Source organism: Eublepharis macularius, chromosome 6 (assembly GCF_028583425.1).
Source record: "Eublepharis macularius isolate TG4126 chromosome 6, MPM_Emac_v1.0, whole genome shotgun sequence".
Taxonomy (NCBI): domain Eukaryota; kingdom Metazoa; phylum Chordata; class Lepidosauria; order Squamata; family Eublepharidae; genus Eublepharis; species Eublepharis macularius.
Window position 1 is genome coordinate 130,605,368 of NC_072795.1, and position 18,491 is coordinate 130,623,858.

An 18,491-nucleotide genomic window follows, 5' to 3' on the forward strand; every position below is an offset into this window, starting at 1 on the left:
GGAATCTCCCGCGGGACTCTCAGCCCCTGCCGCGAGGCGCCTTCGGCCACGCCCCTTGAAGGGTGGGGCATGGGGAGGCTCCGCCCCCCACCGTGGCTGCTTTGCAGGGATCGGGAAAGCGGCTGGGCGTGCGCGGGGCTCCGTTATTGCAATGCTTGGTGCCAAAGGCTGAGTCCAAAGCAGAGTTCCTGGGCTGTTACGTTGGCTGTTCTTAACAGGTGCAGAGAAGTTAGCCGTGTTAGTCTGTGGTAGCAAAATCAAAAAGAGTCCAGTAGCACCTTTAAGACTAACCAATTTTATTTTAGCATAAGCTTTCGAGAATCAAGTTCTCTTCTTCAGATGCCTGATACAGAGTGTATCAGGCATCTGAAGAAGAGAACTTGATTCTCGAAAGCTTATGCTAAAATAAAATTGGTTAGTCTTAAAGGTGCTACTGGACTCTTTTTGATTTTGTTCTTAACAGGGAAATCCTAAACAGAGCTGCTCCAGTATAAGCCCACTGAGTTCAATGGGCTTAGACTGGAGTAAAGCTGCTCAGGATCCAAAGGAGTCAGCCGTGTTAGTCTGTAGTTGGAAAATACAATCTCGCAGATCTGACGAAGAGAGCTGTGCTTCTTGAAAGCTTATGCCACAATAAAGTTGGTTAGTCTTTTTTTAACTTTATTTTGTAATTTTTTCCAAACTTTTCTAAAACTTTAGTTAACAACATATAACATGAACAGGATACAAATGCTTAACAATTCTTGGAAGTAAAGATCGTTTCAGAGACTAGAAGATTACTGGCAATAACTTTATGTGAAGTACAGTAAATATCCATGTTGAAGTTGTAGCAAAAAGATAGAATGTATAAGGGTCCGCGTTAGGTACTTGATTGGTGTCGTGCAGATAGATCAGGAATGGTAACCATTGTTGGTTAGTCTTAAAGGTGCTGCTGGACTCTTCAGTATTCTGTTTAGGATTTATTTATTTATTGCATTTATAGTCCACCTTTCTCATTGAGACTCAAGGCAGATTACAATGTATGAGATTAGTACAATCTGTATCAAGGACATTTCCATAAACAATGCCATAGAGTAAATAGGTATAAGTTTAAAAAGACATAGCGTTAGCAAGAATCCAATACAGGGTAGAAGAAATACTGAAACAGAATATAATCAGTTCTAGGAGTGATATGAGACAACATTATGGTTGCCAGCCTCCAGGTAGTGGCTGGAGATCTCCCGGAATTACAACTTGTCTCCAGGCCACAGTGATCAGTTCACCTGGAGAAAATGGCTACTTCTGGGGGTGGACCGCTATGGAATTTTGCCATGCCAAGGTCCTTTCCCTCCCCAAACCCCACTTTCTCCAGGTTTCTCCCCCCAGATCTCCAGGAATTTCCCAACTTGGAGCTGGCAACCCTAGACAACATGAAGTACATTGGAGTAGCACATAGGTAGTATATACGAGTAGTACATATTTAAAGCAACTGGTAATACATAAGGCAGCGCTGTAGGAGCATCCTAATGCAAGACTGCTAGTTTCTTTTATCCACTATGGCTATTGCTACTTAAGGGTGAATGTTAGGGCGCTAGATCACATCAAGGTTTTTAACAATTAGAGTTGCCATCCTCCAGGTGGTGGCCTGAGATCTCCCGGAATTATGACTGATCTCCAGAGAACAGAGGCCAATCTCCCTAAAGAAAATGGCTGTCTAGGTGGACTCTATGGCATTATATTTCACTGAGGTCCCTCCCCTCCTCAAACCCCACTCTCCCCAGGAATTTCCTACTCGGAATCGGCAGCCCTATTAACAATTGCCTGAAGGTTTCCCTGAAGCTCTGCGAATTCCCTTTGTCATACTGGGGTGAGGTTGGGAACTGAGAGTCCGGGAAATTCAAGGAAGTAAAGAGGGTGGTTGCCATCCTCCAGGAGGCGGCTGGAGATCTGGAATGACAACAGATCTCGAGCTGACCAATTCCCCTGCAGGAAATTGCTGTCGTGGAATGCTGAACTGGGAAAGGGTGCGACGCCGTAGAGTCCCCCCTCCGAAGCCGCTATTTCCTGCTGGGCTACTGATCCCTGCACTCTGGAGAGCAGCTCACATTCCGGGAGAACTCCCGTCGCCACCTGGAGGTTGGCAACGCGAGGGGACCTTCCTTCCGGCCAGGCGCCCGAGCCGCGCCTGCGCTCTGCCGGAAGCACGTGACCCCCTTGTCACATGACTTGGGGCTCGCGGTCAGCTGGCGCGCGGCTGGTCAGGCCAGGCTCTGCGCGTCGCCCGGATGGCCTCGCCTGGCTCGGCAGGGGCTCCGCTGGACCCCGAGGCCGCGGCGACGGCCTTGCTGTGGGAGCGAGCCTGGTCGCTGGAGGAGGTCCGCGCCGGGAGCCAGGCCTGGTCCTTGGCCGCTGACGCCGGGGTGAGAGGCCGAGGGGCTGGGCCTGGGGCCTGTGGCCTGGCTGGGGCAGGGCGGGGGGGGCCGCCTGTCTCCCTTGGCCGCGCCGTCCCCTCCCTCCGGCGCCGGGTCTGGGGACTTCTCCCGGCCCCTGGGCCTCCCTCCCTACGGGGCCCGTTCGCGTTCCTTGTGTCCCCCTTGCGGCCGCTCTCTCCCTGCGAGAGGCAGTTCCAGAGGCGGGCAGCGGGTCCCCCCCCCTCTCTCCCCCGCTTCCAGGGTTGGCGGCTGTGCGCCCACCGAGGCCGGGGGGAGGGGGGAAGGAAGCGCTTATGGATGTATTTATTTATGTCAAAAAGAGTCCAGTAGCACCTTTAAGGCTAACCAATTTTATTGTAGCATAAGCTTTCGAGAATCAAGTTATCTTCGTCAGATGCCTGATACAGAGACTGGTCAAATACAGAGGAAGAGGGAGGAGAAGAGGAGGAGAGAGAAGAGGCAATTAGGGGGGGAGGGGGGGGGGAGGGAGCAACCAAAACATTCCTTTGCTAGTATATGTAAACATCTCCTTTTCCTCCCTCCTCCTCTGTATTTGACCAGTCTCTGTATCATGCATCTGATGAAGAGAACTTGATTCTCGAAAGCTTATGCTACAATAAAATTGGTTAGTCTTAAAGGTGCTACTGGACTCTTTTTGATTTTGCTACCACAGACTAACACAGCTAACTCCTCTTTATTTATGTCATTTATAGTCCACCTCTCTCACTGAGACTCCAAGTGGATCACACAGTGTGAGATTGGCACATTTCATTGGTACATGGTACATTCCATACAGTGTCAAGGACCTTTCCATAAACAATGCCATGGGGTAAATAAATGCAAGTTTCCAAAGTGATAGCATTAGCAAGAATCTGATACAGAGCTGAAGACATGCCGAAACTGTGCATAAGCAATTCTAGGACTGACATTAGACAACTTAGACATTCTAGGACTGACATTAGACAACAACTGCTGTAGCTATCATTTATTTATTTATGTCATCTATAGTCCACCTTTCTCATTGAGACTCAAGGCGGATCACACATTGTGAGATTAGCACATTTCATTGGTACATAATTAGTATATTCCATACAATGTCAAGGACATTTCCATAAACAATGCCATAGGGTAAGTAAATGCAAGTTTACAAAGTGATAGTATTAGCAAGAATCTGATGCAGAGTTGAAGAAATATTGAACAGCATAAGCAATTCTGGGACTGACATTAGACAACTTGAAATACAGATAGCTCATAGGAGCACATATTCAAAGCAACAGATAGTATGTAAGGCAACATAGTGATGAAGTCTATAGTCCCTAACTTGTTAGCAAAGCATCTGATCCCTCTCCACAAGTAGGCTCAGGGTGGGTAACAACGAGAATAAATACAGTACAAGATAAAATATACAATGCAAAATAGATATAAATTTACATTAAAGCTGCAATATACAGGACAAATCCCAATAAAAGATCAGTCAAAGGTGTCCATTAAAAGATCCAAACAAGGTAACTGTAGGAACTGGAAGAGTGCAGGTAAATAACATATCTGCCAACATGTGGATTGTGGGTGGCCCAGTTGTGCTTGGAATTAGGTGCTCAGCCGTTGATAGAGAGGTGTGAAAGAGGAGCTTTGCTAGTTGGCAAGGGAAACCTATAGTGAGAGTGTGTGTGCAGCTTGACTTGGTAGCCCAGCTCTGTCTCTCCTCCCCCCGCCCCCCCCCCCCCGACGTGTAGCAAGAATCTGGTGTGGAATGAACAAAGTGTGAATCTTTAGTTGCTTATTCAGTAGGTCTGCTTTTGAAAAAGCTGATCCAAAATATAGCAGTGAGGTTTTCTGACTGATGGCAGTCGAAGAGATTTCCTGTCCTCAGAGTACTGCAGTGTTGACTCTCTGAAAGGCTACCACAAACACTGCTAGTATGAAAAGCATAATTTTTTGATCTATGAGTGTTCTTGGTGGCTAGTGTTATCTGGCTGTTCATCTAGTTGCTGGCTATTTGCATTTGTCTTCTTGTTTTCCTCATCAGTCACCATTTCTGTCATCTACATTATTGTCATGTTTCTTTAATTGTCCAACTAAAAATGAGGACAGCGTTTCACATGTGCACCATATTGGCTGTCTATCCTTTTTTTTTTTTTAAACTTTTTATTTTGCATTTTTATATAACTTTTTCCAAAACTACAAATAACCAAATTAAACAACAGCATAATGGGCAATACATGGAAGAGATGAAAACCTTGATGTTTTAACAAACAGCCAATATTAACATTGAAAACAATACACTGAGTATAAGAAGTCACATTATAGCAAAGAAGCTAAGTGTATGTAAATCTACGTTAGGTAACTGATTGGTATTATGACAATAGGTTAAAAATGGTAGCCATTGTACAAGAAAGCACGATTGATATTGTGGATTATCTAAGCCTTTAAGGTGATCCGCTATTTTTTCCATTATGAAAATGTCCCATAGTTTTCTGAGCCATTGTGATACACTTGGAGTTTTTTCCTGTCTCCAGGTTGAGGCTAAAAGCAATTTTGCCGCAGCAATCAATAAAAATATCAGATTTTTCCTAGTAGATGGGACCGTCTGATCCTCCCAGAGTCCTAGCAGGATTACTTCAGGGCACTTGGGAATTGCATAGTTTGTTATTGTTTTAATTTTTTGTATGATTCGATCCCAGAACAACTGAATTTTAGGACAAGACCACCATAGATGAATATAGTCTCCATTTTGTCCACACTGTTTCCAGCATAGTGGATTCGTTTCATGATTAATGTGGTGGAGAAGAGTGGGAGACAGGTACCACCTCGCCATTATTTTAAAGGATGTCATTCTGATGCTCACTGCTTTAGATTGCAAGCAGTTTCCTGACCAGATGGAAGACCACTGAGCATCAGATAAGATTGTATTACAGTCTCTGCTCCAGTTTGCTTGGTATTTCAATGTGAGCTGATCATTCCTTGAGTTTAAAATAGCATATATTTTAGCTATTAAACCTTTCCTATGAGATTGTGTTAATTTAAGTAAATATTCAAAGTCAGTTAGTTCACGCTTTAATGAGGTTACAAGTGGCTGACTTTCTAGTAGGTGTCTGATTTGGAGGTATTGAAACCATGGGATCGTAGCATTAGTATCCTTTTCTATTTGAGCCTTGTTCAGGATAATCCCATGTTTGGTTATATCAATAATCCTGTTTTGTTTAATTACTTTCCATAATTTAAAAGAATTTAAGTCCATGCCAGGTGGGAACCAATTCTGATCTATAAAAGATGATAATGGCGAGATGGTTGGAGCAAGATGTTGCCTTAACTTGTCCCATATGTCTAAGGTGGTTCTTAGAAAGGGGTTAGTATGAATTTGAGGTGGTCTATTCTTAGGTTCAGCCCATATCACATCCTGTAAGTCGTGTGGGTAGATGTGTGATGATTCAATTTGTGGCCAACCTGAACCTTCTACAGTATTTAATAGTATTACGATGTTTGCTAGTTGGGCAGCTATGTAGTATTGTTTTAAGTCTGGGACTGATAATCCACCTTTCTTAGCAGACCGTTTCATGGTTAAATAGTTTATCCTAGGGCGTTTGCCATCCCATATAAAACTGTTTATAATTTTTTGCCAATGTTGGAAATCTTGATCTGTAAGTTTAATTGGTAGCATGCGGAAATTAAATAAAAATTGTGGGAGAATCATAGATTTTACCAGATTAATCTTTTCTGCCCACGACAACTTCATTTCCGCCCACTCTTTAATTTTGTCTTTTATCTTTTTTTGTAACGGTTTAAAGTTAGCTTCTTTTATATCCAGTAAATCAACTGGTATCTTAATGCCTAAATAAGTCCATTGCTTATGGGTCCATTGATATGTAAAATTAGAAGCCATCTCTGACCTAATGATTGGAGTTAGGTGAATAGGGTAAATTTCTGATTTGGTTTTATTAATTTTAAGACCTGAAATGTAACCAAAATCATGCAGGGTTTTTTCCAGGGCTGGTAATGAGGTGCATGGATGTGCAAGGTAAAGGACCATGTCGTCCGCAAACAGGGAAATTTTATAAACGCGTTTTCCAATAGTGATGCCACTAATGGCGTTGTTTTGCCGTATAGCCTCAGCCAGAGGTTCTATGGATAAGGCAAATAATAATGGGGAAAGCGGGCATCCCTGTCTGGTTCCTCTTGTGAGCTCAAAGTCTTTTGATTTCAATCCATTGAGTTTTATTTGGGCCTTAGGAGAAGCATATAATAGTTTGATAATCTGAATAAAAGAATGGCCAAATCCCATCCTAGAGAGCAATCTTATTAAATAATTTGTTTCTAAGCTGTCAAAGGCTTTTTCAGCATCTAATGAGAGCAGGATCGACTCTATTTGATTGGTTTTACAGTGATTGATAATGTTTAGAGTTTTTCTTACATTATCTGTAATACTCCTGTTTGGTATGAAGCCAGTTTGATCAGATTGTATGTAATGACTTATGATTTTATTCAGACGATTAGCCAGTACTGCTGTAAATATCTTTGCGTCCTGATTTAGTAATGATATGGGACGGTAAGAAGATGGGAGGGTGGCATCCTTCTCTGGCTTAGGGATTACAATAATTGTAGCTTCATACCATGTTTTGGGGAAGTTGCCTTTTAAAAGGATTGCATTGCAAGTTTGGCGAAGGGGTTCTGTCAGAATGTGTATAAACGTTTTATAAAATTCGGCAGGGAAGCCATCTCTGCCGGGAGTTTTATTTAGTTTGAGATTTTTGATGACTTCAGTGATTTCCTGAGAGGAGATCGGTAGATCTAGGGAAGCTTTATGCTCTGGAGTAATTTGTTTCAAGGTTGTAAGAGAGCTTAGGAAGTCCTCAATACCAGATGGTGTTGGATTCTTTGATTTATATAAAGTAGAATAAAAGTCACGAAATATATCTAGGATTTCCTTATTATTGGAAGTGTGAGATTTACCATTTCTTTTAATTAAAGAAATTTGGTTGGAAGAGGATTTCTTTTTAACTTTCCAAGCTAGGAGGCGTAACGTTTTAGGGGTTTTGTGCCAGTACCTCTGTTTTAAGAACAGTAGGTTCTTTTGTATGGAAGATGTCTCAAGTGCCTCCAGCTTTTTCCTTTCTAAAGTCAATTGGTTATAGTCTTTCTTATTGCAGTATTTTTTGTGTTTGTTTTCAAGAGCATGGATTTTGGATATAATTTCTGATCTAGTCTTCTCTCTCTCTTTTTTATAGAATGAGGCTAATGATATGATTTTACCTCTGACTACAGCCTTCATGGCTTCCCAAATTATTGCTTGAGAGACTTCACCTTCTGTATTCTCTTTGAAATAATTTTCCAGTTCTAATTCAATTTCTTTTTTAATTGTTGGGTGTAATAAAAGAGATTTGTTCAGTATCCAGTGAGTGTCTTGTTTTATTTTTTCCGGAAAGGTCAAAAAACAGTCTACCCAGGCATGGTCTGTCCAGATTTTACTGCCTATGGTGGAAGAGATTATATTATGATAAATTTTGGGGGAAGCCAATATGTAATCTATTCTAGTATGGATTTGATGACGGGCAGAAAAATAGGTAAAGTCTTTCTCTAGGCCGTGCTGTGAGCGCCACACATCCTTAAACTCAAATTTGTCAAATAGTAAATTGAGGTTTGATCGATTTACTTTGTTTCTCTGACGTACCCTGTTGTTTTGGGATCGATCCAGGTTTGAATCTGCTATGCAGTTAAAATCCCCCCCTGCCAAAATTTCACCATCCGCATACAACCTTAAATTAGATAGAGTTTCATGAAGAAATTCAATTTGCTTGTCATTTGGAGCGTAAATAGATGCCAAGGTTATTTTTGTTTCTTCCAGAACCCCTTTGACAAAAATAAAGCGTCCCCTAGGATCTATTTTTGAGTCTTCACATTGGAATCTAACATTCTTTGAGATTAAGATTGCAACACCCCTGGCACTGGATGAGCCTGGGGCTTGAAAGTGCACATTGAAACGATTAGACTTTAATACCTGAGGCATTTCTTTCCTATAATGGGTTTCTTGCAAAAACAGTATGTCTACCCCTTGCTTCACTAAAGCTGTAGTAACACGTTTAAGTTTTATAGGATTGTTTAATCCTCTGCAATTTAGAGTAATAATTTTGATTCTATCTGTCATTAGTTATGTGTTAAATAGAATGATATAACGGACAGATAAAACTCTGTGAGCATGAGGAAATAAGTCTTTGATAACCTATTTTCAGCTACTCTGTATGGTTCCTCGAATATTGCATAATATATGTTGTCAAACAGAACTGTAACATTAATACAATAACCCCATCCCACCCCCTTGAACAAAAACAAAACACCAGTTAACATAATACTGCTCCTTCGTGTGAAGGAGCAATCTCTCCAGAGGCACAGGTCTAAACTGCCTGTGTTAACACAAATAAGGAGAATGGTTAGGTTCTCCCCTTTTCTGGAGGATCCTATACAACTGGGAACTAAAATGAGTACCAGGTTTAGCCCCCCTCCCCCCCTCCCGACTGAAGAAGTAGAAAAGAGATGAGGACTACAGTTACAGAAAGGTCTGAAGCTACAGATAGAGAAGAAGAAGAAATGTTAGGGGCAAGAACAATATTGACAGACAGAAACGCTAGAGAAAAACTCTAAGAAATGATGGTTGCTTGCATGCATTTTCTCCCTCAGGCAGTTGTTTTCATCGGTATCGTGGCCCATCCCGTCATAGTGGAGGATTTCTGTGCGACAGTAGAGCTTTTGTTCAGATCCGGTGAGGATAAGTTCAGTTCCTTAAGAAGAGATGTGCCAGATAACAGATCCGTTGCTTGAAGAGTTCTTCCCTGATGTACTACTTGGAGTTTAGAGGAGGCCACCCATTTGTATCTGACGTTTGCGCTGTTTAGTTGAGTGGTTATGGGTTTAAGCTCTCTTCTCTGCAAAAGGGTTTCGCTTGACAAGTCCTGGAAAACTTGAATTCTCTGCCCTTGAAAAAGGAAAAAGCCTCTTTTTCTAGCCTCTTGAAGGATTTTCTCTTTAGTACGTGAGTCCATAAACGTAACAATAATATCTCTGTTAGTGTTTTTTCTTAAGTTGCGGAGGGAGCCCATCCTATACGCAGCTACAATATTTGGTGCCACACCGTCTTCCAATTGTAGTTCCTGAGCCAGCCATCCTGAAAGGAAGACTATTAACTCAGTTGAGCCTTCTTCTGATTCTGAGAATCCGCGAAATTTTAAATTATTTGATTTCCATTTATTTTCCAGGTCCATGATTTTATTTCTCATCCAGCTCTCGCTAGCCTGCAGAGTGCGTGTTTCTTTTTGCAAGGACAAGCTAAGCTCTAAAGCAGAGTCTGCAGTGCGAGTTACTTGCTGGAGAGACTCAGATATTGCAGTCAATTGATCCTTCATAGGTTTCAGAAGTCTCTCCATTCTATTGGCAATTTTATCTTCCAGTTGATCTATTTTAATACTTAGGTTTGTTTCTTGTACCTGGGTTTCTGTGTCAGTTATTTCCTCAGCAATGACGGAGGCCATTTTGGCTGTAGAGTGGGATTCAGCTGCAGCGCTGTTTCTGTGCTCTCCCGCCGAAAAAAAGGTTTTTACTGATTGTGAAATCGGCTCTGAAGATTTATTTTTATTTCCTCCTGTCTTGCCCATAGTTGTAGCTTGTTAGGATCACTTTAAGGAGCTAATAATTCAGTCGGGGGAAGGGAAGATCCAGGAGCCTGAAACTCACGCGTCTAGCATACACGCTGACGCCCCGCCCCCTCCTCGGCTGTCTATCCTTGAAGGCCTATTCCTTGTCTTCCGGCTGTGGTAATGTTGACTTTGAGTGTGCACATATTTTTGCACTGCAATAAAATATAATGTGGTCAAGGTAAATTTGGGGTATGAATGTTCTTAAAGGCATCCACGTTTTCTTTCCAAAGAAGTGATCTTCCTAGGTTTCGGAATGACTTTTTATAGTCTGTATTCCTTTCCATTATTCTGTTTCTTTCTGTTGCCTATAAATGCTGGAGAGATAGTTGCAACCTGTCAGAACACAAAGACTAGGGAGAATTTTGCCCATTGTTCTGCACAGTGCAAGCCTCGTGGTACATGAAGGGACAAGCCAATGTATGTTGAGTGGCGTGCTGACCCTGTCACTGAAGACTGAGCTTGCTGCCCCCATCCTTTCTGCGCTCTTGTCCAAATTTGAGTACAAGCACCCTACATGCCTACAGCTGTTCATAGGCTGTTGTGCCCATGTTTGGGCAAATGCATATAGGTGAGAGGGTTTCCAATGTACTTTAGCCCATCTCTGCGTATATTGTGTCTATGGGCATTGTAAAAGTGCATTCTCCAGAAAAGGTAGAGGCTTTTAAAATGTAAGGCTATGGTTGAATATTTCATGTCATAAGTAGATATGCCTCCTAATCTATTTAATCTGTTTTATATTGGACTCATACTTTGTAGTGAGTTTTATTGTGTTCCTAATGTTTTTTCAAACTGGAGTTACTTGGAGAGCTCCATGACCTGTCATATAACACACAAGTCTTAGTGTGACGTAAGAGAGAGCCTTGGCTATATCCTCACAGGGCAGACCACCAACCTTAAGGGCTCCAATGTGCATGTTATTTTTTTCTTCCTGCCTGAGATCCCATTGCTCTAAAACAAAGGAGCAGCTGCTATGGGCACACAGTCCTGCTTATGGAAGGCAGTGGGTTGGGCTGTCTGTCTTCCTTTGGGCAGGGGGAGATGATAAGGTAGATGGCCTGTGTGTGGCCTCCCTTTTTGTTCATAAGCTGGTCATGCTGGTTGTGCTAATCTAAAGCTCCGTGGTAACGGAGCTGCTCCGAATCCCCTGTGATATCGTTATTAGTAATAGGCTTGGGAAATCAAACTTCCTAAGCATGTGGTCATTACACAGTGGGTAATGCTTGTCCTAACCAATTTCTGTTAACTGTTTTGCATAATTTGAGCTTCCAGTGGTCAGACGAGAACATACGAAGAGCCCTGCTGGATGTGACCAGTGGTCCATCTAGCCCAGCATCTTGTCTCACACAGTGGCCGACCACTTATTCTGGAGGGTCAGCAACAGGGCATAGAGGCAGAGTCCTTCCCCTGATGTTGTCTCCTGGCCCTGGTTGTGCAGAGATTTACTGCTTCTGAATGTGAAGTTTGCATTTGGTTACCAGGATTAGTAGCTGTTGATAGACCTTTCCTCCATCCATTTGCCTTTAACCCCCCCATCCACACATACACAGGTAGTTTCTCATTCTATCCATTGGGCTTGAAAATGTAGCCAGCTTAAGGACAGCATCCTATTCCCAGTGTGCTCCTCCAACTTTACTTCCTTCCCTTCTGGCTATGTAAAGTACAAAAAGTGCCAAAGTACTTTTTGCAAAGTACAAAATAAAGTACCCAAAGTACCATGAGGTACAAAAATTGCCACTAAATCATTCTGGTTCTTTATTAGTGACTAATTCTTGTATTTCATAATCCTCCTCTTTCTTTGGATTATTAGAGTGGCGTAGGCCTGCTGTGGCTTCACAATTTTTGAGCAGTATATTTTTGCCTTTTGTGTTTTAGCTTTTGCGTTTCCTACAAGAGTTCTCGCAGCAAACGATCTCCAGGACTCATGAAATCAAGAAGCAAGTGGATGGGCTGGTCCAAGAGACCAAAAATACCGATTGCCGCCTGCACAATGTCTTCAATGGATTCCTCATGCTGTCAAATACGCAGTTCATTGAAAACGTGAGTGGTTTGTTCTGGAATGAACTGGTAGAGCTTGATGCCGGTTTCCTGCTGTGATACAAGGAGGTGATTTGAAAGAAATAGTACTTAACAAGCACTATTGTTACGATGGGTTTAAATCAGGGTGCAGTCTCAAAAGAGTGGCACGGCCCAGAGTGGATCCTGTGGACCAACAGCCATGATAACTGGCACCATCACATGACTGTTTGTGTCACGTCTGTACCCCTACATCCATGCCGTTCTATGTGTTGAACCATTGCCAATGCTGTGTCTTGATTTCATTTTGCAAATTCTCTAATCATCACTTTCGTTTCTCCCTCTAGCAGCCTGAGAACACAGCTGTCATCTTTTTGTTCTTTTAAAGCTCACAGAAGTGACCTTGCACTATCTGAAATGTTACAGTTTACTTTCATGCATTCCCAGACCCTTTCCCGTGCAAACCTGTGGTCTAGCTGGGAGGGGGGAAATGAGTAGGTATTTAGAGTTGTACTTTCCTCAAGTCTCTATTCCTGTCAGGGAAGCATGTACTGCTGAGATGCTTTCTTGCCTCTGAGTAACTCTATGGAAATATATATGGAAAAGATTGGATTCCTGAATAAAACCATTTAACTAAGAGCTTGGACTTCTTGTTGCGATGTTACAGGGACCTGTCTACCATATCCTGTCATCCATAGCCTGACTGTTTGAAGGGTGGCGGGTCAGAAGGCCACCTATTCTTTGGGGTGAAAGGTGATGTTTTGACACCCCCCCCCCATGGGAGCAGGCTTTCTCCATTGCAGTCCCTGCATCCCAGTGGCTTACATTAACAAGCCATGGGCTATAATGAAAAATTACCTGTGTACAGGTGGTGGTGGTGGGGTCATCACTTTACCACTGAAAGGGGTGATGTTTTGCCTCCTTCCTCAGCTTAGGAGACTCTGCTTTGTCCCAGAATAGGCTAGGCTGGGATCTTTCAGAACACTGCTTCTCTCTGAACAGGGAGCTAGCATTCTGACCACCATATGGGAAACTCCTCATGACAGGGATTGGGTCCTGCTGAGTGGGTTCTGCTTGTAGTTGCTATGGGTATCTTGTGGGAGGGGCGTTCTTTCTGGAGCCATCCAGTCTCATTCCTCAGCTGGCTGGGTTGCTACAGTTGCAACAAGAGCCACATTGTCCCAGCACACGCAGGGTGTCTTGTGTGTGTGGGGGGGATGCGTGGCAGGTTATGGATGTAGGGCATACCCTGCATGGAACACTGTGGGTCTAAATTATGGCCGTGCGTCTTATCTCTGAGTATTATACCATGTCACACTGATCTGGATAGCCCAGATGAGCCTGATCTCTTCAGATCTCAGAAGCTAAGCAGGATCGGCCTTGGTTAGTAATTGGATGGGAGACCTCCAACGAAGACTAAGTTTGCAGAGACAGGAAATGGCAAACCACCTCTGTTAATCCATGAAAAACCTGCCTGGAGTCACCGCAAGTCAGCTAGGAGTTGAGGGCACTCTGCACCACCACCACCACCATTATACCATGTCAGCTTGTAAAGCTATTTTAGCTTCTGCTGAATTCCACGCAAATTCTTGTTGCCTGGGAGGCAAATATACCAAATGCAGGCTTGGTGACTTGATGGATCACCTTTCCAGAAGAATTCCAATATAGTATTTGGGGGCGGGGGGGGGGGGGGCGTTGAAATCCTGGAATTTGTAATTGGATTATAGGAATTAAAATGACTGTTGTTTCATATTGGAAAGTAGTCAAGCACCCTCTGAGATTGATTTTGAAGAATATGACAAAGAGAAAATGTGCACAATGCTACGCACGAGTCAGGCAAGTTGTACAATTTTAGCAGTACATTGGGAAAATTGGTCACTTACCTACCTAGATACTTAAATTGCTCTACTTCCCCCATAGACTGTCCTGTTACTGCCCACGTATACTTCCTCATCCATTGCTTTTTGCTAAAACAGCATCTCCTCAATGTTTTATAGAGAGTGTACGATGAAGAAGTGGAAGAATCCACACCCAGAACTGAAGTGGGAGACAAACCAGAACAGGCAAGTGAATTTAAAGTTATCTCTGTGTGTGTGTGTGTGTGCGCGTATGCATGTGTGTTCATGGATGCTAAAAGTGCTGAAATGGAAAGTTGGCCAGCGTAGGAGAGGGTCTCCACTGATGGTAGAAGCCCCCCTTGCAGAACAATTGTAGGGGATCAAGGTGGCCCCATGCTTGTCCGTGCCAAATTCTCGCATACTGAGGCTCCACATGCACCATTCCCTCAAGTCGATGGGGGATCCCTGCCTACTTCGGGCAGAGATCAGATGCTAACCCTGGGCTCATTGCTTAGTCCTGTGTTGGCTGATAGGAAGGCTGTCCACTCCCAGCTCTAACGCCCTCCCCACAGCATGGCAGAAGCCCACCTGATAGCTTAGCAGCAATATCAGCGCCTCTCCTATGATTTAGGGGTCTAGACGATCTCCCCACCTGATGCAGGGCCGGACCTAGTTTCCACTCCAGTGCCAGCAGGTAGACCAGAGAGGGGCGGGCCAGTGCCTCAAGCCCCGCCCCCAACGAGATGCTTTCCAATCCCCAGCCGTGTGATTGGCCCGGGTGCTGGGATTGGGGTTGGGGTGGCCACTCTTCCCTATTTGAGGCCTGCCGGGATCCCTTGGAGATCTGATGGCCAGAAGCATGCCTCTGCCCAGTAAGCTTAACTCAGTAAACCTTTGGACACAATGCAAGGTATGGCTTCCAACCAGGAAGGCCCTTTGCGGCTTGGTTCCTGCATGTCAGGAATGCAACGTTCCCTCTTTGTTTCTCAAACTGTGCCCATGTGGCTTATTGGAACAGGGCTTTTTTTGTGCTGGCTGCGTGCCTGAAGGATAATGTTTGTGGCTAATTCATGTTCAGCTCTGTGGGCTTGTCCTGTATTCCTGTTTTGCCAAGAATTCAGTCTGGTTCAGTATGCCTTAACCATGCACATTTTATCTCTTGGCCGTACTATAGCCGTTCATGACTTTCAGCTCTGATTCTAATCTCTACTGTTGTCTTAGAAATCAGCGCTTTGGTTCTGTGGGATTAGTTTTTTATGATAATTTCTGTTTTAATATGAATGTTAGCTGTTTGAATATAATGATGTATTTTTTAAATTAGTTTTATCAAGGCATTAGGCTTAATTGGAGAAGTGTGGCTTTCGGAATTTGAGCAACAACAAAAAGTTGAACGAAAGCCCTATTTTTGCCATGATATTTAAACCATTTGAGTATAATTGAAAGTTGTCTCTGAAATGTGGTCTTTTTGATTCCAAAGGGAAAAACGCGTGAACAGAAAGAAGCAGATTTGATTCCCCAAATCCAGGAAGCTGTGAATTACGGCCTGCGAGTGCTGGACAGTGCCTTCGAACAGTTGGACATCAAAGCAGGGAATTCAGATTCTGAAGAAGAAACAAATGAAAAGGTGGAATTAATATTGGAGCCAAAGGTGATGTCATCTCCCCTCCCGCTGAGCAGATTGCCCTCTCACCTGTCGCAAAGCATTCTAAAACTGTGTGTGAAGCTCACAAAAAGGAGATATGCATCAATGCCATATTATTGCTGTTCATTAAGGTACAAAAAATGATTTTCATTTTGACCAGGCCATGACTTGGAACTCTGGCTGTAGGAAAGAAGAATACAGGTAAGGGGCTTAAGGGGGCAAGGCAGAGTTAAGAAGGGAGATCAGTGAAAACTGTTGGAACTGCCCTTGTCCGGTCAGAAACTGACCTTGTATCCTTTACAGATTCAACGCTGGTTCCATAATGAGATTCAGGTCCAGCTTGCCCAAATACATGGGGGGTTTTTTGTTCTGTGACTTCTGTGTTCAGCCTCTGTTCTCTGGGATAACTGAAACCCAGCAGTTAGAATAGACCAGAATATATGAATAGACCAGATGAAATGGCAGAAATTTGAAGTTCAAATTCTTAGGAGAATACAGAACTGGCACTTAGAAGATCTATCTGGGATGGACAAAAGCTATCATTAAATCATTTGGTTTTGTATTAATGTTGTTTGTGTGAAGAGATCATAAAGTGCTTGAGGTATCTATGATGCTTGTCCAAAGTGTCATTTTGGCACCCATATTTTCTTTCGACAGTGGACCTTCGTAAGTGCATGGCAACTTTGTGGTGTTAGCAGGGCTCATTTTGAGGGGGAACGTACAGGAACGCAGTTCCGGTAGTGCCCCAAAGAGGTCACATGACAGGTGGCCCCACTCACCTGACTGTCAGCCATTTTTGGCCTGTTTCAGCTTGGATTGGGGCCAAAATGGCCCGGATCAGGGCTCTGACAGGTGGTGGATCACTCTCCCACTCAGCAGTGGCCCGACCCTGACCATTTTGGGCCCCTTTTTGGCCATTTTCAGCCCCTTTTTGCCATTTTGGGCCCAATTTCGGCCCTGAATGGCCAGGATTGGGTCCAAAACCGCCAGGATAGATGATGTCAGGGGGTGTGGCATATGCAAGTCAGTTATGCTAATGACACATATCCGGTGATGACAAGTGGTGTGGCATATGCTAATGAGTTATGTTAATGAGTTCCTCCAGCCCTTTTTCTACGAAATGACCCCTGGGTGTTAGGATTGGAACCGGATGAGTGGTGAGCATTGTGAAGTTCTAGCCTGCCTCCCCTGCATGTGAAGACCGTGTGGGTTGTCCTGATAGCACTGAGACTGCAAAGGAATGGGCGCACCCCAGGGGGTGCCTGCACCAGAGTGTTTGGAGATGGTGTGTTGCTCTGGCTCCCTTAACCGATGGAGTGGGCTCTTAAGATACTAGAGCAAAAGAGCCTGTGTTAAACAGTGCTGTGTGACTGAGGTTGTGTGCTAGGCCAAAAGCACTTTGAGATAAGTATTACATGTTCTCATTGGGATAACGCCAGGTGAGACTCGACTTTCGCCACAAGCAACCATCTCAAGATGCCTGCAAGACAAAATTACAGCGACATGTGAATGGTTAAACCCTTATGGAGGCTTGAATTTGAAATGTGAAGTTGGATCCGTGTTTGAGACCTAAAAGATGCTTTTTTTGCCTTTTTGCAGGATCTCTACATTGATAGGCCTCTGCCATATTTAATTGGCTCCCAGCACTTCATGGAACAAGACGATGTTGGCCTGGGTGACCTTTCCAGTGAAGGTGTGTGATTGGAACGCATATTAAGGCTCTTGAAGTCGAGTTTTTAACTTAAGGTGGATCCAGTATCTCATTGTGACATACAGTTGAAAGTTTGCTGGACAGAAGCCGGTTTTGATGACTTGTTGCCCTTGGTTAGCTTACAGTCCTTGACTAGTTTGGGTGATTTCAAAAATGTATTGCATTTCAGGAACTTACTACTGATTGTGCAAGATCAATTTCAGAGAGCTCCTAAAGCTATAATAAAGCTGTATTGTCGAAGGCTTTCACGGCCAGAGAACGATGGTTGCTGTGGGTTTTCCGGGCTGTATTGCCGTGGTCTTGGCATTGTAGTTCCTGACGTTTCGCCAGCAGCTGTGGCTGGCATCTTCAGAGGTGTAGCACCAAAAGACAGAGATCTCTCAGTGTCACAGTCTTTTGGTGCTACACCTCTGAAGATGCCAGCCACAGCTGCTGGCGAAACGTCAGGAACTACAATGCCAAGACCACGGCAATACAGCCTGGAAAACCCACAGCAACCATTATAATAAAGCTGTTTCTCATGAGAGCTACAGGGGGGTATGTTGGTGAGATGTCATGTGGGGTTACCACTGAATGCGTGTCAGAACACCTAGAAATATAACCCTTGCAGAAATTTTGAGGCCATAGGGGAAAAATATTTCTGTTTTGTGGAGAAAAATGGAAATTTTGGGAAAAATTGAATCATGCAGTACTTTTGTTGCTGTCCTTAGAGACTTCCCAGCTAACATTTGGCACTTTACAGAAATGAATTCCATGGCTATTTGCTGCACTATTGGCTGTAAAACTGATATGAGAAGCAAGCTCAGTGTCTGTTAGTGCAGGGACGGAGCTGGGTTACATTAGAAGACCATGAATTTCATTGCTCTAGGAACAGTTCTGAGAAAGACAGAGAGAAAAAGAAAAAGAATGTCTCACCTGGAGTTTCATGTTATAGATTATTGATATTTAACAACAACATTCAATTGTCCCTTCAGGACAACTTAATGCCTACTCAGAGCATTTTACAAAGTATGTTGTTATTATCCCCACAACCAGGGCTTTTTTTCTGGGAAAAGAGGTGGTGGAACTCAGGACCACACAATGACATCACTTTGGGTCAGCTGGAACAAGGGGGGAGTTTTTTAAAGTTAAATCGTCCTTGGCAAAAATGGTCACATGGCTGGTGGCCCCGCCCCCTGATCTCCAGACAGAGGG

At 43.6% G+C, this 18,491-nt stretch overlaps 1 protein-coding gene across 1 annotated transcript in view; it reads left to right on the top strand.

Annotated features, from left to right (window-relative positions):
* The first annotated feature begins 2,217 nt into the window (after nt 1–2,217).
* Nucleotides 2,218–18,491, top strand: part of LOC129332774 (WASH complex subunit 2-like) — a 74,866-nt gene continuing 58,592 nt past the window's right edge. Inside the window, exons 1-5 of the mRNA XM_054984013.1 lie at nt 2,218–2,399; nt 11,966–12,130; nt 14,104–14,169; nt 15,422–15,592; nt 17,186–17,279. Coding sequence (XP_054839988.1) covers nt 2,265–2,399; nt 11,966–12,130; nt 14,104–14,169; nt 15,422–15,592; nt 17,186–17,279 — 631 coding nt within the window. The 5' untranslated portion in view covers nt 2,218–2,264. The remainder of the gene's footprint in view (nt 2,400–11,965; nt 12,131–14,103; nt 14,170–15,421; nt 15,593–17,185; nt 17,280–18,491) is intronic.